The sequence below is a fragment of the Coturnix japonica genome, chromosome 5 (genome assembly GCF_001577835.2).
Source record: "Coturnix japonica isolate 7356 chromosome 5, Coturnix japonica 2.1, whole genome shotgun sequence".
NCBI lineage: Eukaryota > Metazoa > Chordata > Aves > Galliformes > Phasianidae > Coturnix > Coturnix japonica.
The window spans coordinates 51213704-51237258 of NC_029520.1; the positions used below are offsets into that span (position 1 = coordinate 51213704).

Consider the following 23555-nt stretch of genomic DNA (forward strand, 5'->3'; position numbering starts at 1 on the left):
TGGTTTGGTAGTTGAGAGGATATGAAATATTAAAGCTCTTTTTAATAAGTTTTGGGCTGTGCTGGTAACAGGGACATCAATTAAATCACCATGCACAGCATCATAGCCAAATTCTGCTATAATAACCCAAAGGATATTAAAGCAAGGTTCAGAGGGCTTTTTTGATTAGCTTTATACTGTGAGTTTGATGTCGGAATATTTCAGAGGAGGCGTTACTGCTCCATTTGCATTACTGATCTGATGGCAACAGTGGAGCAAAAGCTAAAGATCTGTCCTAAGAGTGATTGGATTATACGGGTCTGTTTAAATGCAGGCAGTGAGGCACTGCACAGCTCTGCCCAGGAAGGTGCTGCTGCCCCATCCCTGCAGACACCCAAGGTCAGGGGATGGGGCTGTGAGCACTGATGGAGCTGTGGGTGTCCCTGTGCACTGCAGGGAGTGGGACTGGATGGCCTTTAAAAAGATCCATTTCAACTCAAAGCATTCTGTGTTTCTATGGTCCACCGAACTATTTTAAAGGTGCTCAGGCAAACCAGAGTGCAGGAGGGAGGGTTCATCCTTTAGCCATAGGTATTGTAGGTATTGTGGATAAGTTAATTATTGGGAGGCAAAAAAACTTCAGCCCAGACATCTGCCCCATTGGTGTCATCTTCATAACACACCTGTGGGATGTTTGCTTTTCAAGTCGTGGGGTTGCACCTTAGTGTTGTGTTAATGCTTTCCATTGGGGGCATGGGGGGGAAGGGTGTCAGCCCAGGGCAGTGCACAACTGACTGTGTCCTCCTTCCCATCACTGCTCAATGGGGAGGTGAGCTGGATGGAGGGGGGTGTTAGCACATGGGGATGGCAGGGATGGAGGAAGGAAGGAAAGGAAGATAGGGAAGGCTGTAGTGATAAAGCAAAATGAGGTGGGTCCTGGAGACCCTGTCCCCTCAGCTTGGTGATGCTCAGGCTGCTGTTGCAGCCCTGGTCACACATCAACACCCCGAGATGCAGAAATCGGGCTGGGAGGAGCAGGCTCGGCAGCAGCACAGTCTGTGGCTCCCTCTGCTGAGCCCAGCCCCATCTCTGTGAGCTGCAGCCCTCAAAGAAGAAAAAGCCCTGTTTTCTGTACACAAGTGGGAACTGTGGCTGAGCTGGGCAACCCAGCAGAGCAGGGGCAGAGCTGTGGGCATCTCCTGCTTCATAGCACCGGGACCCTGCCCCCAAATGCACAGAGGTGGGGGCTGCTGATATGAACAGGTATAAGCACTCACCCAGGCAGGTGTATGCAGGGTGGCCTTATCTTCACAAGGCTGCAAACACTGCAGAGATGCAGAGATTTATGGCACCCATTCAAGCTGGCATATGGCAGGTAGTCCTTATCTATCTGCCTTTCCCTGTGGCATTTGGAAGCTGATAAAAGGCTGTCCCAGGGCTGCCAGCACCCCAAGGCACAGGGCATCTAAGGGCAGACCCTGCTTCCACCTCCCGAAGATGCCGGCACCCGCCTTGTGTTACAGAGCTATTTGCAGCTCCCTTCGCTGGTGGGCAGGCAAAGAAAAATAGCTTGGAGACTGCTGAGCCCGGCAGTGAGGTCACCTCTGGTGCTGCCAAACAGCCCCGCAGAGCAGCAGCCGCTCCTGCAGCCCCACGTTGGGTGATCCATCCCCTCCAGGACTTGGCATTGCTCCTCGGGGCATGGCTCTCTGTTATAAGGAGGAGACAGAGGCTGTGACATCGTGTCTCTGCTGCCAGCCCCAGGCTGTGATTAATTATTTCCTCCAGCTCAAGGACCTCACCTGGGAGGAAAGCCCTCTTTACCCATATTAAACTTCCAAATAATGGGAAATCCCTCACTAGTGTTGGCAAGGGGTTGTGGCCTTGTTGGTAAATAGGAGCAGGGGGTTGGAATTAGATGGTCCCTCCAACCTCAGCCATTCTCTGGTCTGCATTTCACCTCCAGCAGCCTCCAGGTATGGGCTGCAAAGCCACAGCTCAGCAGCTGGAGCACGGTGCAGCCCCAGAGCCTCAGCTACTGGGGGCTGATCCACGTCACCATCGTCTCCCAGCAGCATGGAAATAGTTCTTTGCTTTTCCTTTCTTGAACCTCTTTGCAGTGAGCCCAGCAGCGGGACCTGCGGACGCTCCCTAACCACACGGCTGCTACAGACTTCCCCTGGAGCCCTTTCAGCCCTTCCAGCTCCTATTTTCCATCCAAGGGCTTCTTCCCCCCCACTTCTTTTTCTTTCCCTTTTCATTCGGTAGTAGCACAACAAACACGTGCTTTGAAATCCAGACTGCAGACGCACGTATGTGGAAAGTCAAACTTGTTTATGGAAGGAAAAAGCATCTGGCTGGGTTTTAGGTAATGCTTTTCTTAGCACAGTGCAGCGTGGTTGGTGCCCTGTGTGCAGTGAGCCCAAGCCCTGGGCAGGGTAATTTGGGTGGGATAGAGCACTGTGATGAGTCCTTCCCTCCAGGGTTGGCCCTTCTTGCACTGCCCAGGAGCAGCTTGAGGTAGCAGGAGCCTTGCTGAGGTTGCACTCAATGCTGTTGTTTGTCATTGAAGCCACAGGAGTTGGGGCTGATGTGAACATTGGGGGCTGTTGGGATGCACCCTTGAGAGCCTGAAGGTGCTGGGGGAGCCGATCCTGGCACCATCTCCAGGCTCCTGAAGGACACGTAGGTTGTGGGGAGCAGTCAGCATGGATTCACCAGGGGGATTCATGGCATCATTCAGCTTAGAAAAGACCTCCAAGACCCCCAAGCCCAACCCAACACCCCCAACACCCACTGCCCATGTCCCTCTGTGCCACATCTCCACCTCCGTGTTGGTACGATGCCATCCTGAGGGACTTCACTGAGTTGTAGGGATGGGCCAAGAGGAACCTGGTGTGGCTCAGCAGGGCCATAGCAAGGCCCCATGGACATACTGGGGCCAATACCTGGTGAGCAGAAGGAGCTGGGAGTTCTGGGGTTGCTCGGTCTTGAGAAGCTCAGGAGCTTATGGGGGTAAAAATGGCAGAGCCAGGCTCTTCTCAGAGCTACGAGATGCAATGGCCCCAAGCTGAAGTCAAGGAAATTCCATTTAAATGCCAGACATTGCTTTATTTTCATCATAAGGGCTGTCTAACCCTGGAAAAGGTGATGCATTGGGGCTGTCCCAAACCCAAGCAGACAAGGAAGGCTCTGAGCATCCACCATGGGTTGGGTGGGACGATCTGCTCTGAGCTGTGCCTACTATGGCCTCGCTAACATCGGCTTAGTGCTAAAACAAGAGCTGTGGCTTCTTCCCTTCCTTGGTGCCAAGAAAGCCAAGGAAATAAGGAAAAACCAGGAGTCGTGACCTTGGTATCCACACTGCCCACATCCCAATGGGACAGATGGAGGATGTGGAAGGAAGGCTGGTGATTTCTATCTACCCAACTCCTACAGTGGGACTTACGGAAGGAAAACACAACCGCCCTGCGGAGCTGAGCACTCTTCCCTCCCATCCCAGCCTTTACTCCGTGCTTTCCTTTTGGCTCTCAGCCACCTTGACAAAGAGGGAGTAAATGAAGAGGCGGCACACCCCAGTGTTACAAAACCTTGTATTAATCATCTCCCTTCACTTTCAATATAACGTCGATATGAAATATAGCCATGACTCCTAGTTACACGGGAGCAAATGAGTAATAAATACATTGGAGCAAGTTGAAATCACGAGGGTGTTTCACCGGTAACAACATTGGAAAACTGTACACTTGCAAAGACCAGCATCTCCAAACATGAGTATTTCTGGCTATCGGGAAGCTGTAACATGTAACAAACATGCTATTTCCATATATGACAAGAGCTGAAAAAATAGGCATTGCTCGGCAACATGAACTAGGCAAAAATATCTCTTTGTGGGCACTAACTTTGTACAGAGGAAACAGGACTAAAGGCATGCATGTACAATAAAGGGCTGCCCGGGAACGGCATGCAACAGAAGAGAGGTCAAAGCTCTTGGAAGCCAGCTTACAATAGGCATAAATACAGAAGGGTTATATATTAATAAGGGAGGAAGTTATTCTGTTTAACATTATTAACATTCCTGTTTGGTTGTGGTTTTATTTATTTATTTAATTTTTATTTTATTTTTTCTTCCTATTCCTCCCAGAGGAATACACATTCACCTTTAAGTAAAGATAAAGGAATACAAAAAATAAAACTCACTTTTGCAAACTCTTGATGACTCGTATAAAAGCAACTTTTAGTGTTCTCGTAGCTCTGTGTGTGTGTATGTGTGTGTGTGTGTGTGTGTGCAAATAACGACGTCTGCGGGACCTACTTTTTTATCCATCAGGCACATCCGAAATACAGCCCGACCCAAGGAGGAAAGTGACACCATTAATCCTCAACGCCAAGTGCTGACCCGGACCCTACGATGCGGGATCACAGCGTGGTGGGGGGTGCACCGGGATGACCCCCCTCCCCAATGTTAGACTTCATTATGAGCCAACAAGCATCGGGTTGCCCCTCTCCCGGCTCAGCAAAGGGCTCATCCCCAGCGGGACGGCGACACCTCAAAAGAAATGGGCTTATCCTCAGCGTCGCGGCCCCAATAGGGCTGCCCCAGCGGGGCTGTGGGTACAGGGTGTGGGGCAGCAGCAGCACCAGGAGCTGCCGGGGCCGCGGGTGGAGGGAACAGTTGCACGTGTTGAAGGGGGGTGGGGAGGGAAATGGGTGAATACAAAAAAGAAAGGCACTGCCGCGTTATTACTAAATATTTGACTTCACAGCCTTATTCATGCAACTGGTTTGGGGTTTTTTTTTTTTTCCTTTTTTTTTTAGTGTTTTTTCTTTTTTTTTTTAAATTTTTTTTCTTTTTTTTCTTTTTTTTTTTTTTTTGGCACGTGTTGTGTCTTCTCATAAATAGTCAGGATTGGATTCGCTCCTTTGAACAAGAGCTCTGCTGTTACCTGCACTCAGTGCAGGGCTCCGACAGAGCCAGGAGGGACTTCCAAAATGGAAACCGAAGCCACTTTTCCTTACTTAAAACAACAAGAAACAGCAAACACGACGGAAGAGCCATTAACCCATACACTGCCCATGGAAAACAAGCTTTGAGAAAGAGAACAAACAAACAAACCCCAACAACACACAAAAAAACCCCGAATGATTAGTTGGTTGTTAATAACAGACACCATCATGGTTACCAGCCATAGCACGTTTGTGTGTAATATATCCAAAATAAGCTCTCTTAACAATCGGATAACCTCTGTTTCTATATTCAGCAAAGGAATAAATAGGATTTTGGGCCTTCCTCGTACCTCCCTGCCCTGCTTGTCCCATAGCACTCCCTACTTTGCTTCTCCTTTCTCCGCTCCCCCACATAAACATCGCCTCAACACCTCCTGGTCAACAGCAAACCAAGGAACAGCAAACGTAAAACATTGCATTTGGCACTTCTTTATATATATATATATATATGTCTATACATATATATATATAGATGCATATAAAACTACTTAAAAATGCTGCATTGCCAATGGATTTGTACATCTGCCGAGAGCTGCACAACCAGCACTGCTGGGCAAACCCCAACTGGAGCTGCCCATTGGTGTAATGGGTTGAGCCAACATTGGGAACCCAACCACTTCATATATGAGAGTAGGGCCTGAATCCCACTGCATTCCATTAGTAGGGACAGACTGCAGTGCTTACAGCAAAACCCATCCAGAGGGCACCACGGCCATTCACTTCCCACACTGAGCATTCAGATTTCTTTAGGTGTTAATGCATTTCCTCCACTGAGGCCATGAAGGGTGGCCACCATCATTCATGTCCCCTCCATGACACTTTTTATGCCACTTTTTTTTTTAGTTTTGGTTCTCTGCTCTTCCAGAACGTCCCCTCATCTGGTGGCCATTGGTTTGGGCAGGCCGAGCAGATGTGCAAACCCAGGATGCAGCACCTTCCCGCTACCACACACACAAGACATGATACCCAGACATCACTGCTCACCGCATCGCCCCTCACCGACATCCCCGGCCCTTCACTGTCTGCTGCCTCGATGGCGGCCGGACAGACAGACACAACCTGGCAGCAGGACGGGGCGCCCCACGACACCGCACCAATGGATGGAGCTCTGCGTCGGGTGCTCTTTGCAAAACAGAAAGGCAGGTTTGTTTTTGCTTATTTTTGTGTGTGTGTGTTTGGTTTTGGTTTTTATAATTAAGCCGCCATTTCCATCCATCCCAAGGGGCACTTTTTTTTTTTGCATAGGCTACAGCCCGGCCCCAATGGGATGAGGACAAGGACCGGGCATCTGGCAGCACCCGCGGGGTCCCCTATGGTAAATGCTCCCCTATGGGCTTTGGTCACACACAGGTGACATTCACTGCCCATGGTGAAACCACAGCACTTCTCTGCCACAACCCCAGGCATTTTTTGCTGTTTGTTTTTCTCAGCGTTGTTTCTTTCTTTGCCATCTTTGCCATCCCCTCCCCCACTCCTTCCCTCCCCTCCCCCCTTTTCATTTATAGCACGGATGTAAGAAAGGACAACACAAATTCCAAGTCTAATGGTATGTTCACAAGGACAATCTACACGTTCACCGAATTAAAACAGGAGAAAAGAGAGGAAGAGAGAGAAAGACAGAAAGGATGCAAGCTGTCGCTGAGGCTCCCGTGCCCGGACCTCTCCGCTGGACCCGCAGCAGTTCTTCTCCCATCAGCACCGCCGCCATCAGGCTGTCCTCCTCTAGATGGTGGAGGTCCGGTCGACACCATCTGCAAGTAGGAAGGCAGAGTTAGGGGAGGCCATAGGGTCACACTGCTCCATTCCTGACTGCCCCCGGTCATCCCCTGAAGTGGGATGGAAGTGGGGCTGTTCCCCATCCATCCTCCCCTAGGGTGGCAATAGGGTCTTAGGGGGCTGATACAGCAGTTCTCCTCCCAAAGTCCTTTGCAGCCCACAGCGGTACCATGGCCGGGGTGGGGTTGTGCTCCTGCCACAGCCCAATGTTCTCTTTTCCATGAGCAGGAGGTTCCTGACAGCTTGGTAGCAATGTGGGCATGAGTTTGGGACTCCCCATTCCAGCACACTGGGATGGAGCCAGTCCTGGGGTACCGCCTTGCTCCTTTCCAGATCATCCAACCCAGCACTACCCATTGATAAAAGCCCCACAGCCCCTTCAGCCCAGCACAGCAGGGATGTGACCAGCCCACAGCCCTGCAGCCAAGGAAGTGCCACCCACCCCAAAGCTGCACAACCGAACCCACTGTGAGCATCCCCCCACCTTCTCCCAGTGCACAAGGAGGCTCCCACGGGGCACAAAGCGCACTCCAACCCTATTTCCACCTCCCCACCCCCAGCACAAGATGCACCCCTGCATGTAGAACAGCACATACCCAACCCTCCTCAATGCCTCCCCACCAAACCCCATCCCAATCCCTGGGGTGCAGAGCAGCGCTGCCCTCTCCCTCCCACACTCTGCACACTGCAGAATGGGCTGCGTTACACTCAGGGGGTTCTGAGGGGCAGCACACAGCAGGGTCTGTGCCCAGCCCAACAGAGCACTGCCTGTTCTGCTCAGCCAGGCGGGATTTGAGACTTGAAAACAAACAGGTTTGTTACTCTTAGATGTTTTTTTTTTTCCCCCAAAGGTTTATTATTATTATTATTATTGTTGTTGTTTCTGCAGAGCTATTTTTAGCACAGCTGGTTTGGAGAGGCTCGGGGGGATGCGACCTGGAAAGAACAAATGACTTGGAGGAGCAGTACCCTGCAGAGGAACAACACAGCTAAGCCTCGCCTGGGCGCGTGCTGCAGGAACGCGTTGGTGCCACCAGTGTCCTTGTGCCCACGGCCAGCGCCCTGCTGCCACGGCCAGTCCTTGCTCCCACGTCCCTGTCCCTGGGCAGTGCCATCGCTGCATGGAGCCGTGTCCTCCCCGTGGGTTCCCATCCTCCACCATCCGACAGTCCATGCTTTTTGGGGCTGTGCATTCAGGAGGCTCTGGGCGATGAGGGTTGCTCAGCTCGTCCCATCCTGGCGTCCTCACGCCATCCAGGTCCGCTGCGTCACGGCGTGTCCGGTGCCTCCTTGGGCTGCCCTCTTGCACTTCTTGCAGCCTGGCCCTCCTCCTCCCTCCCTGCTCCGTGTCCCCATGCGTGCCCCAGGCTGCCAGCATTGCCACAACCCCAATGGGACGGCTCCGGCCCTGGGGACCCCCATGTCCCCCAGCGAAGCAGGGCTTGGGCTGGCAGAGGGGTAAAGCACTCTCTGAAGCCTGTGCACCATTCAAGTGCTCGGGTGGCTTTGTCATTAATCAACAGCAGACTAGTGAGCTAACACTAATGATGATTAGCAAGCTAACTAGTGGCTAAAAGCACAGGCTGTGCCAGCACCAAGCACAATCCCTGCGTTCAGTTTTACCCCTCTGCACCGACAGAGCTGGTGAGACCCCTCCATGGGAGCAGCAACCATCTCACCCTGTCCCATGTCTCACAGCCAAAGCTGGTCCCAGCCCTTAGGGGGTGTGGGGCAGCCCCTGGGGGGTTTGGCTGAGGCCGCCTGGACATGCTGGAAGAGCCCAAGGAGGAGGGAGTGCTCACCGCTGAGCGCATGCTCCGTCATGCTCAGGCACAGGGACTCCAGCCTGTTGTTGATGTCAGGTTCAGTCACCGGCACCTGGAACTCTGCAAGAGATGGGGATGAGAGAGCTGGGTCAGGGGACACATTGGGGACCTGCCCTGCACCCCTCTGGCTGCCCCTTGGTTGGGGTTCTCCCACTCCAACCAACACCAACCCGCATCCCAGTGCACCACTGCTGTACTTAGCACTCCTTGTTCCAGTGCAATAACCTCAGAAAAGGGAAGTTTGCAACAATCATCGTGTTTCTCCTACATTTCCTATCAGTGTATTTCCCATCCTATAAATCCTACACTCCCTTTCCTATCCTACAAATCCTATATTTCCGATCCAATAAATCAGGGGGAGCTGTCGTGGCAACACAAGATGGATGGGTCTGAGGGCTGTAGGTGCTGCTGCTGTCCCTTGGCTTCTCCATCGCCCTGTCCCAAAATACCCCAGCTGTAAGTGATCCGTACCCCCAGCCCGGCGGCATTTCAGCCTGTGGGTCACACACAGTGCCAGCTTTAAATAGAGCACACGTGGGAGGCCACGCTTGGTCCCAGTCTGTCAGGGGTTGTAATGCCCCATATGAATTGCCGCAGTAAGAAAAGCCATGCTCAAAGGGTGACGGAGGGCTGCCCAGAGAAACAGGGACGAGCATCCCCATGGGAAGGATAGGAACTCCATAGGAACCACTGAATCAGAGGATGCTCCTCCAGGAGCTCCTTGAGCTCATATGGAACATTTTACAGGTGTTCAGGAGGGAAGCACAGAGGGGAACATTCACTTTCATAAGCATTAGCAAAACAATTTCCTCTGAGACATCGAGTCGCTTCTTCCACACCGAGGCCACATGCAAGTGACAAAGTGACCACAGAGCGACAGCGTGCCCCGTAAAGTGAACTGCCCCAGAGAGAAGCTATGCAAGGCACCAACACGGCTGGGGTGTCATATGTAGGGCCAAGCAGTATCTCTGCTTCAACCCATCCCGAAGGCATCCTGGTGGCATGATGTCCCAAATAAGAGCAAGGCTGGCTATCGGCCTGCACAGCCGCTTCCATACCATGGGATGAGGAGAAGCAAAAAGGCAAACACTTGCTTCCTACCTGGCTGCTGGAACATCAGCATGGTCTGTGGGGAGGTGTGCACCGGCAGCGAGCGCGTCCTCTGCACTGAGCTGTGGCTCCGGCTGGGCATGCTGTTGCTGCCCCCAGGGTTGGCAAACCAGAGGTTCTGTGGGATGAAAAGAACGGAGTGAGGTGGGAACTGGTGGGAGATGGGAGGTGGTGTTGGGTGGGAGATGGTGGGAGATGAAAACTGGTGGGAGATGGGAAATGCTGGAAGAAGGGAACCAGTCTGTGCGGGGACAGTGATGCTCCCATCCCCATCCCCATCCATCTGAGCCTCTCCACCCTCCTGCCAGGTATTTATTAATACAAACCCCAAGTATGATATACCCCTATATATCAATACCGAAGTACCCCTTTGGCTCAATTCTCCCACCCTGAGCCCCCAGCTGCCCTCCCTACTCCACAGGTCACTCACAAAGCCACGAGCACGACCGACCTGTCTGCCTTGCTTGAGGATGGCGGGGCTGGCAGCGGGGCTGCGCTGTGGGGTGCCCAGCAGCCCACTGGGACCCAGCAGCCCCAGGCGGGCGGTGGGGAGGTTGCGGGAGGGGATCTGGAACTGGCGGGGGTTTCGCCTGCCCAGCCCTGCCCCGGCGGATCCGGCTGTTGGTAAGGAGTTGGACTGCCCAAAGCCTCGGCTGCAGAGAGAGAAAGGCTGGGGTGAGATTGGAGGTGGGTTTCTGATGGTTGCAATCAGGTCTTGGGGCTCTGTGCCCTCCCACCTGCTGACCATGGGTTCACAGTGTCTGGTTTCTTGGGGACTGATTTAAACTCATCTTGCAGCTGGGGCACAAAAGAATTCTCTCCCGTGTGGATTCTTTAGCGACTGATAAAGGCTCAGCTCATGCTGTTGGAACCTCCTCTTTCAAGAGGTTCATTGTAATGAACAAAGCCCTCTCTGAGATGGCCCCAGTTTGGTAAGATCTGGTCATAATGGCCTTCATAGCCACGATATTACTTGGGACAGACTGAGTGAAAGGCAGCCAGGTGGCAGGACCAACTCTAACACCACAAACCCAGGTCCACAGCAGAATGGCCCAGACCCAAGATCAGGCGGTCACAAATGGACCAAAGGGGGGCAGACCTGAGACCATGGCCCTCTCCATGGTAGGGTTGGAACCAGGTGACCTTTAAGGTCCCTTCCAACCCAAGCCACCCTATGATCCTGTCAGGCCTCTATGAAATACAAAGTACAAGGCAAAGCCACGTCCCCTCTGCCCACCACCCCCTCTTGCTCTGGCAGTGAGGAATGCTGATTGCAATCACATATATTTAGCAGAACGAAGCAAAAGGCTGACGTTATTCTTCAAACTGGTCTAAAAATAGCTTGTTCTTGAAACAACCCAACTGCGTGCTAGGATCACCCGAACCCCAGTATCATCGTGGATGAGTAAACAATGTGTTCATAGCACTGTGCTCCCTAACAGCGGGTTTCCAATCTATCTGCCAGCTTTCTGATGGCTTTTTGGTGCAACTCCAGCCCTGATCTAATGAGCAGAAGGCAGGAGGGAAGTAGGCAGGGTGAGAAGTGGCCCGGGGATGCCCTCTGCTTGCTCAGCTCCTCGCTGGCTGAGCTTCCCATCTGTGAAATGGGTGCAATCACGCTGCCCTCCTGCTTCTGGATGGATTTAATCTGTTAGATGCCTGGGATCGGGGCCAGGCTGTGGGGTATCATCAAGCAGCAGCAGCATGAGCATCCCAATTCAAAACGCAGCTCCAGGACTGTTTGCCACCCCTCCATCCTCCCCAGTGCCCACATACCTCCGCTGCTGCCGATAGCCCGACAGCTCCAGGAGGGATTTCCGAGGGAAAGACCTAAAGAGTTTTTGCACCTGCTGCTTCCATGACAACAGCCGTTTCTTCTGGATCTCTGTAAACGCCTGTCCACCCCAAAACAAAAAAAAAAGGGAGAAAAATAGGAAACACGTGAGTATTTTTCTGCAAGGAGTGAGCAGGGCTGTGTATGTGCACATGCAGAAAGCAGCAGGCAGCGGCATGATCCCATGGCTGCGGTCACAGCCCTGAGCTGCCAGAGTTCATGAAGCATCTGGACTCCGCTCTCAGACATATGGTCTGATTTTTGGGTGGTCCTGTGTGGAGCCAGGAATTGGACTCGATGATCTTTATGGGTCTCTTCCAATTTGTGATATATTATGATTCTATGAAAAAAAAAAAGCCCCAACACTCAGAGATTCCCCTATCCCTGCCAGGGTGCAGCTGTACCTCTTGCACCATCACCAGGGGTCCCCAGGGGTACCAGCTCAGTGGGAACACCCCTCGGCTGCTCACAAATCAGCTTCTCTTTTATTTAAGCTGCATGCACAGCTTGGAGCTTAGCAGAGCCAGGCTGGCACGAGGCACTTCCCAGCTCCACATCCACACTATCATGTTAGCACTGGGGGAGCAGTGTTTCTATGCACCCTACCGGCACCAGAATTACTATTAATACTCCCCAAAAATATTTGTGTTAGAAACCAGAGCGTTTACATAAACAGATACTTTGGAAACAGTTTCTAAGGGATGAGAACAACAAGATCTGTCACAACTCACCTCGTGTATTAGACATTTGTCTATAAGCTGTAAATAGGAGCTTATATTCTCTTCATCGGGTCGGGAAACTAAAAGTTGTGTGCACACTGCAAGAAAGAGAAGGGAAAATCAATGCGAACGTAGTGCTGAGTTGGGATCAGGGCCTTGGATCCCCCCTTCCCTTCTATCAATGAGGAAAAAAAAGCAGGTCTAATTCCTGTCCTATATTTAGGGCCAGATTTTGTTCTCAGTTACACTGGTGTCCATCTAGATCAGTCCCCAGAATTAGACCTGAGCAAGCCAGGAGCGCAGGACCTGCCCCCTTCCCATCTCCCCATTACAACATGTGAAAGGCATGCTGTCAAAACAGCAGGTTTTTAACAGGGTTGCTGTTCCCCTCTGCACCCCAGAAAGTTTCTTTCTATTCTGGGTCTTCTGTACACACCTGTTGGATGCAGCCAGCATGAACGCCCCAGATACCATGGAAGGGAAGCAGGACATGTCTGAAATACCTGCTGCAGCAGCCCTGTGTATGGCGTATGATGCTGCTCCCTACTTCACACTTCTACTATCCACCTCCTGACACACTGATCTCAATGCAAACCCTACACCCCCCATGGAACACCACCTGCATGTTTGAGTGTCCTGCACCCAACCTGCAGTTTAAGAAGGGGCTCAGACCCATCTGGCCTGTGTGGGACACCCACAAAACCTCGCTCACCTTTCCCCATCACCCTTGTGAACTGTCCAGGCAGGTCACCTTCAGGCAAAGGGCCGCCCCCCGACTCTCCCTCACAGCCCGGCAGGTGATGCTGCTGCATGGCCCCTGCTGCAGAGTCCTTGCCATCGGAGCCCTGGCTGTCTGAGCCCAGCAGGGATGGGGGGTGATGAGAGTCCGTGTCCCGGCTGTGCTCCTCTGGGCTGGAGATTTGGGAAGAGTAGGCTTTGATGGGGGTGAGGATCATTTGGTGTAGTTCCTGCAGCGGGACACGCAGGTTGCCACCTTCCAGGATGTCCTGCAGGTTCAAGGCAAGGGAGGATTTGTGGTGACAAAAGGGCACTGCTTACAAACCAGACCAGCACCACTAAGCATGGGATGGTTTGGGTTGGAAGAGACCTTAAAGCCCACACAGCCCCAGGGCAGGGACACCTCCCTTCAGATCAGGATGCCCAAAACCCCATCTATGGCCTTGGGTGCCTCCAGGAATGGGGCACCCACAGCTCTCTCAGCAGCCTGCAGTTGAACTGAAATCCCTGCAGCAAAAAAAATCAGCCTGGAGACATAGAAATGAATGACGTCAGGCTGTTGGGCAATATTTTCTGGGGAAATCTGCTGCTCTGCTGACCGGCAGAGAGGGTGGAGCGGCCTCTTTCCAAGAAAGCAGCAAATCTTTAGCAGCAAGACAATGCCCCAAATTAATCAAGTCCCACACACACATAGTCTTGCTTAACCTCAGGATTAAAAAAAAGCCTGGAAAACCAGAGATGCCTCCTCCCAAATCCAGCAGTTCTGAGTGCCAGCACAGTGTGGAACAGGGAGATCCCCCAGCCCCACACCCAGCGTGTGAGCTGTGAGTGCCATCCAGAGGGAGCTGGACAGGCTTGAGAAATGAGCCCACGTGAACCTCATGAGGTTCAATGAGGTCAAAGTGCTCGCTTGGGTCAGGGCAATCCCAGCCGTGTGTACAGACCACGAGGAGAACTCACTGAGAGCCGCCCTGCTGAGGACTGGAGGGAGCTGGTGGACAAAAAGCTGGGCATTAGGTCCTTCCCAACCCAAGCTATTCTCTGCTCTGAGTCTATGATTCTATGCAAAGCAGCCTCTAGCACTTCCCTCCCTGTATAACTGGCTGGGCTGGGTTCACGGTCAATGCCATATCCCAAAACCTATGTGGAGAGGTGGGAGTAGAGGCTGGAAAACACATCACTGAGGTGAGCTCAATTCAGTGGGCTGTCTCTTGGATTTCATAGTAATTATTGACATATGGCAGTAAATATGGCTTAATTAGCTCCCGCAATACTCCAAGTACAATCCTGTATTATAAATAAATAGTGAAGCAGTGAGCGAAGGAAAACACCAATAAATAGCAACACACCACAGAGGTATTTAAAGGCCCCCGGCGGGAGGCTGTGCTGGTTGCTGTTGGAGGATGCTGCAATTAAATATAATACAATATACCAATAACAAATAGCAAAAGGTCGGGCGAGCTGATCCCAGTGGGTCTGTGGGGAAAAACAGGAATCATTGTGATTACTTACCCTTTCTAATGATTTGAGCAGGTTTTGTCTTTCTTTTAGCTTTTGGATGCTGATGACTATTTTGTGTCTCGCGCCTTTGGTAACGTTCTGCAAAGACAGCACACAGCCTGGCATTACCATTTCCATAGGAGTGCATGACCAACCCAAAGCCCTTCCCTCCAAGATGGAAAGGGTTGCTATAAATTAACCCCACTTCTGGTCTGCATAGAAAATGGAGACATAGATTTCTAGCTAACCCAGCCCTATGCTGCTGTATCTCAAGCAGTGAAAGCAAAGGTGTTGCCTGGACTATTTTACACCAAGGCTAACACAGGTGTAAGCTGAGACAGGGGACATTTTCCAAGGTTTATCAGCCACCAAAGCCCCACTGCCTTCCAGGAGCTACAGCTTGAATACTGTGCCCCCAGAACGCCCAAATCCCCGAATCCCAGCAAGGCCAAACCCCAAGCACAGCTCCCTGTGACTTAGAGAAGATGGGAATTCCAGTAAGAAATCAGGGATGTGGCCTTCTCAAAGTACAATGAGTTTTTCATTCTCCCAAGGCTCCATGTTCCTTTTGCTGTTTGGTCTCCAACCCCCGAGGGCACAAGACGCATCCTGGGCGTCCTGTTGCCAATGGGATGCGTTGGGGCTGATGGCCTTGTGTCCTCCTGCAGACCTACTTGTGCCTCGAGCTGGCATTCAGTGAGGGCCATCATCTCCTCGTACGTCATCTGTGAGAAGAGCGCGGCGTACTTGTGCAGCCGGAGACTCTTCAGCCAGGCTGGAACATCTGCAGCACAAGGGCAATGGGACAAGAGATCCACGTTAGTTATGATGCTGCTTAACGATGGGAGGTATCAACAGCTGGGTCAATGGAGGAGGCAACAGAGGGCTTCTTAAGGGCTGCTTTCCCCACCTGCCATCCCACTGATGCTTCAGGCACCCAGCTGAACTTCACGAGGCCCTACAGAGGGTGAGATGCTATAGGTACAATGGGAGGGAGGACCCTGGATGAGCACCTGGGGTACCTGTTGCCATGAGTTAGCTCCCTGGCTCTTGAAACCACTCTGATCCAATCACTCTTACCTACTCTACACCCAAGATAAAACCATTAAGATACATCCCAGCATCTGCTCCAGCCACCACAAAGCATCCCACCAAGCTCAGTGGATCCAGACCAACTGCTGTTCACTCAGTCTCTACAGAGGGGGCCTTCACAAAATGACCCTAAAGCTGAGTTGGCCACCTTGATGCCCATCTGCAGCCATGTGATTTGGTGATGCTACACGGGGGGGGCTGGTGTTGTGCCATGGCATGGGCACATTCCTTATGCTTTGTTGGAAACATGGAAGCTGCAGAAGGGAACGGTGGGGTTGAGCTTAATACCAGCAAATGGCTGTGCTGCAGCTGACAGACACTGATTTATGGCGTGAGGGAAGACGAGGTGTGCTGAAAATTTAAACAGCTGCTTAAAGAGAAACAAAGAGATTGTCATTTTATGTTAGAGCACAGAGAAGTGAAGTGCTGTCAAAGATGGTCCCCAAAACCCACTTCTGCAGCTCCAGCCCACCCCTGGGTTCTGCAGGTGACAGGTTCAGCCCATAATAATGCTTCTGCTCTGTGTCCTAAAGGCTTCAGATACTCTGGCAGATTGGGACTTGACTCATTTAGCACCTGAACAGCACCACCACTGCCTGCCAAGCCCATTGCACTCCACTGGCACCCCCAGTAATCCCAACAGTCCCATCAGTCCTTGTCCCCTGCCTCATCCATGAGATATCTACCAGCACCATCTCAGCCTGCACTGGGTAGCATAGGAATAAAAAGCAGTATTTCAGCTCCAAACATCATTAAAGCCCACACTCACGTAAGACAAAGCATATGGTGGCACTGACCATGCACAAGGGGTGGGAGGGGAAGGAGCTCCCTGGGCTCTGCCTGCTCAATGTGCCCATTAAGGGATGAAGAGTATCCACTTCCCCACACACAGACCATCCTAAAGGAGGGTCGCCCATGTCTCATCCCTGCAAAGGCTCCACTGCCACACTCAGTCCACCTCAGCAATGTGTTTTCATTTGCAAACAGGCAAAGCTCCCACCTGCTAAGACCTCCTGCTCCATCCCTGCAGTGCCCAACATCAGGCTGGATGGGGCCTTGGGCACCCTGGGCTGGTGGGAGGTGTCCCTGTCCATGGCAGCAGCTGGGACTGGATTGTCCCTTCCAACCCAAACCATCCTCCCCACTGACAGCACTGACACAAGTCAGGAATCATGTTCCAATAAAATCCCTCATACAGTGTCTGAAGGAGATGAACTTCACACCCAACAAGGGGGCAAAGCAGTTACCAAGCGCAGACAAGTTCAAGTTTGCCATTTTCCAAGAGTCTCAACACAAAATCCCACTACCAAAAGCCTCACACCACTTTGAGAAATGAAAAGCTATTAACAGCAAGTGTCCAGCACAGAGCCTGGCAGGTCTGAATCTCAGTTTCATTTATGGGAAACCCAACATTCTGGTGACAGCACACTTAGAGATCTGCCTGTTCCCCTGTTCCCTGGGGACGTATGGCACAGAACAAAGTCAATGGGAAAGTCCAACTGGACACTGGCAGAAGAGAGACTCACCTTCACACACACATGGAACCCTGCAGAAAATAGGATGTACAAGGCTGCATAAAGTGATTTCATGGCCCTTGGAAAGTCCAACTCCCCGGTGACCCCATGGAGCACTGAGCTGGCCTTCCACACCCAGAGCTACTTCTTAATCACCAATTATTGGGACCTAATTGCTAAGTCGTAGCATGACAGCCCAGAATGCTGTGTCTAATGTGAGCAGCAGGATGGGGCCTTCTATGTGTTTCCTTCAGCATGAAGATAGATGGGAAATAGAGAAATATGTAACATCAGGGGAGATTAACCAAGGGTGGGGGTCTCTGGTGGGCCCCAGTGAATCCAATGGATGCCTTGGAGGGTGGAAGAGAGAACAAGTTTGGGGAAGGCACTTTGGAAGATGTGGCTGCAGTTCAGAACGGACTTGGCAGAGCCAGAACCAGGTCTGGATGAAATAAGACGCAATCCAATAAGAATGCATGAAGTTGTGCACGGATGTAGGAACAGCAAACGGCACAGAATGAGGGCAGGGAACGGGCAGTACTTTCTGCAGAGTAGATGTGGGGATACAATGGGCTGCAGGCAGCCAGTGTTGTTGTGTTATTTGAGCATAAGATGCACAGCACCAGAACCGTGGAAACCAACTCCTCTCTGCTCAGGCCTGATACAGAGCCCAGCTCTGGGCAACACGTCTTCAGAAGGATATGGGCTTTATGGAAGAAACCCAGAGGAGAGAAGGAAGCACAACCCTAAGTTTAGAAAACTGGGAATAAAACAGATCAGTTCAGCTTGGAGGAAATACAGCTGAGCGGACGGCACGACGGACTTTGGGCATGAGACCAGGGGCTGCAGACATCTGGTTTGCATGTCCCCAAATGCGTGACAGAAGCAGACTGGCTGACTCAGCAGTGGGGGAACAGAGCAGGGATGTGAATGAAGCATCATGTTGAGAGGGGAGAGGAGGGGAAGGGGTTACAAAGAGACCGGGTTGGGTGAGGAAGATCCTGATGGGCAACAGCACCTCTGGTTGTTGTATTTGGTTCTACAAAGGAAACTGAGTGGGCTTGGCCATAGGGTGAGGTGTGGGGGATTCAATGCATTTCTTTGGGAAAATTACCACCCGCCCAGGTCGCAGTCATGCAGAGTGAAGCTCAGCCAAGAGCCCCACCAGCAGAAACCCATAGAAATGTCATATGAGGAAGACACACTCTGTGCCACCTGCCCTGAGGTGGCTCTCCCTGCCCAAGCTCCCTAATTACAAGCTTGTTAGTGAGCAGAGCCCATTAGAAACCCCAGCTTTCACATCCACAGCCCGTGGCCACTGCCCCAAGGCAACATCCCAGGGCAAAGCCGAACCAGGGATGGGGCTCAGCACTCAGCATCACAGGGCAAACCAGGAGTGTTTCCATGCATTTCCTCCATGTAAATCACAGAAAGCCACACCATGCCACTTCAAATACTGCTCCACATTACAGAGGACTCATCCATACCCAGATCTGTCTGCAATTAGAACAAAATCAGCCCTTGTGACTATTGAAAAGTACGTTTCCTTATTCTGGTACGTCATCAGTCTTCGCGCTTAAGAGCCGCTTTGCATTAATGAGAAGCAACTGTTCCTGCTGGCACTGCTTTACGCTGCATGCCTGACAGCAGTTGTTTAAATAAGTCTCCGCTAGCTGTGAGTTCATTTCCAGTCATTTTCTCTGCTCACAAGAACACGCAGGCTGTGAGTTTGCCCATTCCACACTGTTACAGCCATTCATTCCCCTACAGCCTGACGTCTACCCTCCATCTTTGCAGCAACGAGGTTTCATTTCTGCCTTACTTACTGAAAGTCCCTGTGAAAAGCAGGCAAAATGGGAAGAAATACCAAAATACACCAGATAAAGTCAGTGCAAACAAGCATCCTGAGCCCCAGATACTTGGTGGGGTTCTGGTCACATCAACCACCGCAATGATGAATGAGTTGTGACTTGCTAAACTTATTTTTCACTGTAATTGGATAAATGGAAGAGGAAGAGAGCACTACTCGCAGCTAAAACCCACGGGATATGGAGAAAATGCAGGTTTTTGGAGCCTAACCCATCACCCTACAATGGTGAGACCAACCAAAATGATGCAACGATGACGCCAACAATGGTGCAACCAAAGCCCGTGTTCCCCAAAACGGCCCCAAAAAGATCCTGAGAGCAGACGGGGGCAAAAAGGGGGGGGAAGGCATCTCAGTTGTCACTCACCTTTCATACCACTCCCTTCCTCCTGGAATGTGTTACGAGCGGAAGGCTGATCTTCTAAATGTTCACTCCCACCACTTCCCGAAGAGGCTACACTGCTTTGTGGAGACAGGGGGGCATGATCGGAAGGGATGCACTGGGGTCCTCTAGCTCGTAAGTCCTCATGAGACATCCATCCATGTCCTAGAGGCTGGTTTGGCACATTCATGGGTGGGGTAAGGGACACAGAGCGTTTCAAAGGGCTGTGGTGTGTCTGGCCTGAGAGAACTGAAAAAAACATAAAATCAAACAGGTTATTCCCCCCTCGCGGCCCAGGATGCAGCAGAGTCCCCCCAAAAAATATAGATATGTAGGTTTATATATAAAAAAAAATCAAATGGGTGGTGACTCGGCACAGTGCCGGGGGCTTCATGGGGATCAGGGTGCTGGAATCCTGCCCTGTCTTTACTCTTTGCCTCCCAGTACCTGCAACAAGATGGGATTACATGAGCTCCATGGGGAAGCTTTGGGAAGGGTGGGCCACGGGCTTCTCTCCAGACAAAAAAAAGGAGCCGCTGCCTGCCTGGCAAGGAGGATGTGGATGGTATTTCAGGCAGAATGGGAAATTTCAAGCAGCTACGCTGAGCTCATTAAATACCCTGCTACCATCACGCTGCCCCAGAACCAACCCTTGGAAGCTTTTCAGAAGGGGAAACTTTTCCCTCTGGGTTAGCACTCAGCTCGTGCCCTGAAGCAAGAGCATTTGCTCATCTGCCTAAGGTAACTGTGGAGGAACTTATTACCCAAACAGATCTCTTGAAGTCCTACCAAGCACCTGCAGTCAGCTGAGCTATCGTCAGTAATGAGAGCATCCCCGCTCCCCAGCCCAGCAGGCACGCTTTCATCTGCACGCTGACTTCCCCCAAAAAGCAAAATGCAAAGCAGCAGGAAAAGCACAGCCTGGACACGGAGGTGAGTCTGAGTCCCCCGACTGCAGAATTCTCCTTGGGAAGCTTCGGATTTGCTTTCCCTCCCAGCTTTCTGCATGTTTGTATGCCTGAAATTTTAATAGCATCAAGCTCAATTTCTTTTTAACAGATGATTTTGACGATGCTGGATAAAGAGCAAAGGCTGACTGCTGGCATTTGGAATTATTTCTTGAGAAAGCATTTACAATGGATGGGTATTTCCTTGCCTCTCAGTCAAGTACAGCATCCTGTCTTACAGATCTCAAGTTATCATCAAGCTGAAATCTTGCACTTAGGGTGAGGGGTGATGGCCTCGAGTTGCTCCAGGTTGGATATTAGGAACCATTTACCCTCTGAAACAGCAGTGATGCAGTGGCACAGCTGCCCAGGGAGTGGTGTCTTAAAGGCTGTCTGGTTCCACTCCTGCAATGCACAGGGACACCCTCAGCTCCATCAGTGCTCACAGCCCCATCCAGCCTGACCTTGGCTGTCTGCAGGGATGGGGCACCACCACCTCTCTGGGCAACTTGTGCCAGTGCCTCACTGCCCTCCCAGTCCATGATTCCCCTGTGGGGTAATCATTGCACATCTCCAGTGCTCCTATTGCTGAGGGTGCCTTCCCTGCTGGCACGTACTGCAAGCATCATGCAGAAGGAGTGGCTGGTGGTGAGGAATCTGCTCTCTTCCCATTTAACAACTACAGAGATGCCCTGCAGAAGCCTCTTGGCAGAAAAGGACGTCAGTGCAGACCTGGAATTGTTTTCAAAGCAGCGTTTCCTAAAGTTGCAGCACTTCCTGATGGGAAAACAGAAGTATTTCAGATTTTCTTGGATGAGGTATTTAAGTGCTGGTGGCTCGGCCAGGAAAGCCGAACTGTGCCAAGCCCTGTAACATCCAGGGGACTGAGGTCACCTGAATTATTGTAGGATAAATTCCTTTAAGGGAATACTTGTGCAGAGGAGAGGTGCAGGAATGGGGTATGGGCAGCACAGGAGCTTGCAGGGCGTGAGCTGACTGTCGGATCATCATAGGATAGCTTATAGGGAGCACAGCGCTGCTGCCTGCAAGCTGTCCTCTCCCCAAGTAAGAGGATGCTCTGGGCTTAAATCCAGCACGGATTTCCTCCTGAGCAGCCATCCTCTTGCAAAGTGCTGCTCTTCCATCTTCATTTTACATCCCCTAATTAGAAGCCGGCATCAGCTGGTGGAAAAATAATGGACTCTGCAGGATGGTCAGGAACAATTAGAAACCACCCAGTGCAACACATAAAAATCAGTTCCACTTCTTCTCCTGAGATAGCACAAAGGCAGCATCCAGCAGGCTGCTGTCTGAGCCCATTCACACAGCTCCTGAGCGATGCTGTAGGGAAACTCCTCCAAAAAAGGATGCTGCACATTACAATCTTACTTTGTAAGAGTGGTAGGAGGCCCTGGAGCTGGCAGGCAATGCTTAAGTCAGGAGCATGAATCATATTTGTTGCTCTGGACCCATGCAGACCACGCTGCTGGTGCCCATTTGTTGGCACGCTGATGAATTCTGCTGCTTGTGCTTCTGCTTTCTGCTTCTTGAAATAACAGATGCAGCTGAAAGCATCACCTCCTTCCCTGCTTTTGGAGCACTTTTTGGGTGGTCTGAGGTGAAGCTGGAGATGCCAAAGGCTGAGCTGGTATAATCTGCTCCTTTGGTCTTCTGCTAAAATAAATGCGCTGCACGTGCTCTATCTTGAGCAGCCTCAGCCCATTGCTGCAATAAAGCTCCTAAATCACACCCAAACCATGGACAGCCACAACCTGGCCATCACTGCTAAATATAACTGTCTGCCTCACTGCCTGTGAGATCAGCTCGAGATGTTTGGCATCCTAGGGAAAAATATAATAAATAACCCAGAGCCAGCACTGAGAAATGCGTGCGGTGCTGCTGAAGCACTCTTAGGTTTCAGATCAAGCTTGGCGTCGTGTTTCCAGGGGACAAAAATAAAGGGGTAGAGAGGGAGAGGGTCTGCATCCAGGCTCCTGGCTATGGGATGCTGTAGGAGGGACAGAGCAGAGAGGAGCAAACTCGGGTCACCCCCATGCTTCTCAGGTTCAGCATCATTCACCTCATAATCTGGCTTCGGGGTGACACTCCGAGCTGCTGAGGTGCCCTTTAAACCAACCTCACATCCCTTTAACTGCTGCATAGGGAAAGCACCGCACTGCAAAGCGAGCCTTGAGCCAAGGAATCAGGAAGAAGCACAGACAGCAGAAAAGCCTGTTGTGCAAACTCCAAAAAAAACCAACCCAACACCAAAACCAAAACCCCACGACGCTTTAAAATGCTGTTTCCTGTTCAAGAAGAGCACTGGACAGAGCAACAATAACCCATTTGTCAGTGTCACAGCTCTTGTGGGGCCCCATCCAGGCTGGGCTGGGAATGGAGCAGGCAATGGGCACTGGGGGGCAGCGGGTCTGCCCTGAGCCAGGTGGGTGCAGTGCCCTGTTCTCCTGGCCAGGAAACACAGTTTCTCTCATACATTCATACACAAATCACCCCCGGGGAATTCGGATCCATTAATAATAATGCTTCTGTGCTAAGCAGAGCCTCAGCCATTAGCTTAGAATGAATTAAGTTTTGCTAGGAGCTCCTGGATCCCTTTGGCAAACCCAGGGTGGTATCTGGTGTGGTCAAGTGCAGCCATGCAAGCTGCAAACCATGTTTCAAGCCTGGATGTAGACAAAACCCTGTGGGATGCCTCCAACATGCATCACATGGGCCACTAGTAAGACCCCCAGCCTGAGAAACACCTGCATTAGCTTCTACAACATAATACTCTTTGAATGGAAAACCCCCTCCATCCTCCATATCATTATTCTAGAGACCAAGCTGGAAGACTTAAGTTGGCAACGTGCCTCCACAGAGCAATGTGCAACCTGTAGGATAAGCAAAGGACTTTGAGCAGGTCAAGTGGAAGAGATGGATGCCAGGTTAACTGGCAATAGGGTGAGAGGGAATGACCCCAAGCTGCAGCAGGGTAGGATCAGGTTGGGTATCAGGAAGGATTTATTATTTTAATATATTATATTATTATTTTAAGAGCAGTGCTGCAGTGGCACAGCTGCCCAGGAGTGGTGGGTTTACCATCCCTGGGGGTGCTCCATAGCCATGGAGATGTGGCACTGAGGGACGTGGGCAGTGGGCATGGTGGGGTGGGCTGGGGTTGGGAATTTCCAGCCTTAATGATTCTATAATTCTATGATTGCATCTGAAAGGGATGTTTTCACTCTGAAATAGGACCAGCTGCTG

General features: G+C 51.4%; 1 protein-coding gene across 4 annotated transcripts in view; it reads right to left on the reverse strand.

Moving 5' to 3' along the window:
• Positions 1-3558: 3558 nt before the first annotated feature.
• Positions 3559-23555, reverse strand: part of SAMD4A (sterile alpha motif domain containing 4A) — a 61912-nt gene continuing 41915 nt past the window's right edge. Inside the window, exons 4-13 of one of the 4 annotated variants that reach the window (XM_015865818.1) lie at positions 19330-19593; positions 15164-15273; positions 14502-14588; positions 12964-13258; positions 12264-12349; positions 11475-11593; positions 10150-10351; positions 9690-9816; positions 8565-8648; positions 3559-6737 (exon numbers count right to left, since the gene is read on the reverse strand). In XM_015865818.1, the coding sequence (XP_015721304.1) occupies positions 6709-6737; positions 8565-8648; positions 9690-9816; positions 10150-10351; positions 11475-11593; positions 12264-12349; positions 12964-13258; positions 14502-14588; positions 15164-15273; positions 19330-19593 (1403 nt within the window). In that variant the 3' untranslated portion in view covers positions 3559-6708. Of the gene's footprint in view, positions 6738-7586; positions 8649-9689; positions 9817-10149; positions 10352-11474; positions 11594-12263; positions 12350-12963; positions 13259-14501; positions 14589-15163; positions 15274-19329; positions 19594-23555 lie in introns of those variants that run through there. The other 3 variants (XM_015865820.2, XM_015865815.2, XM_015865819.1) reach the window with 3 other exon arrangements.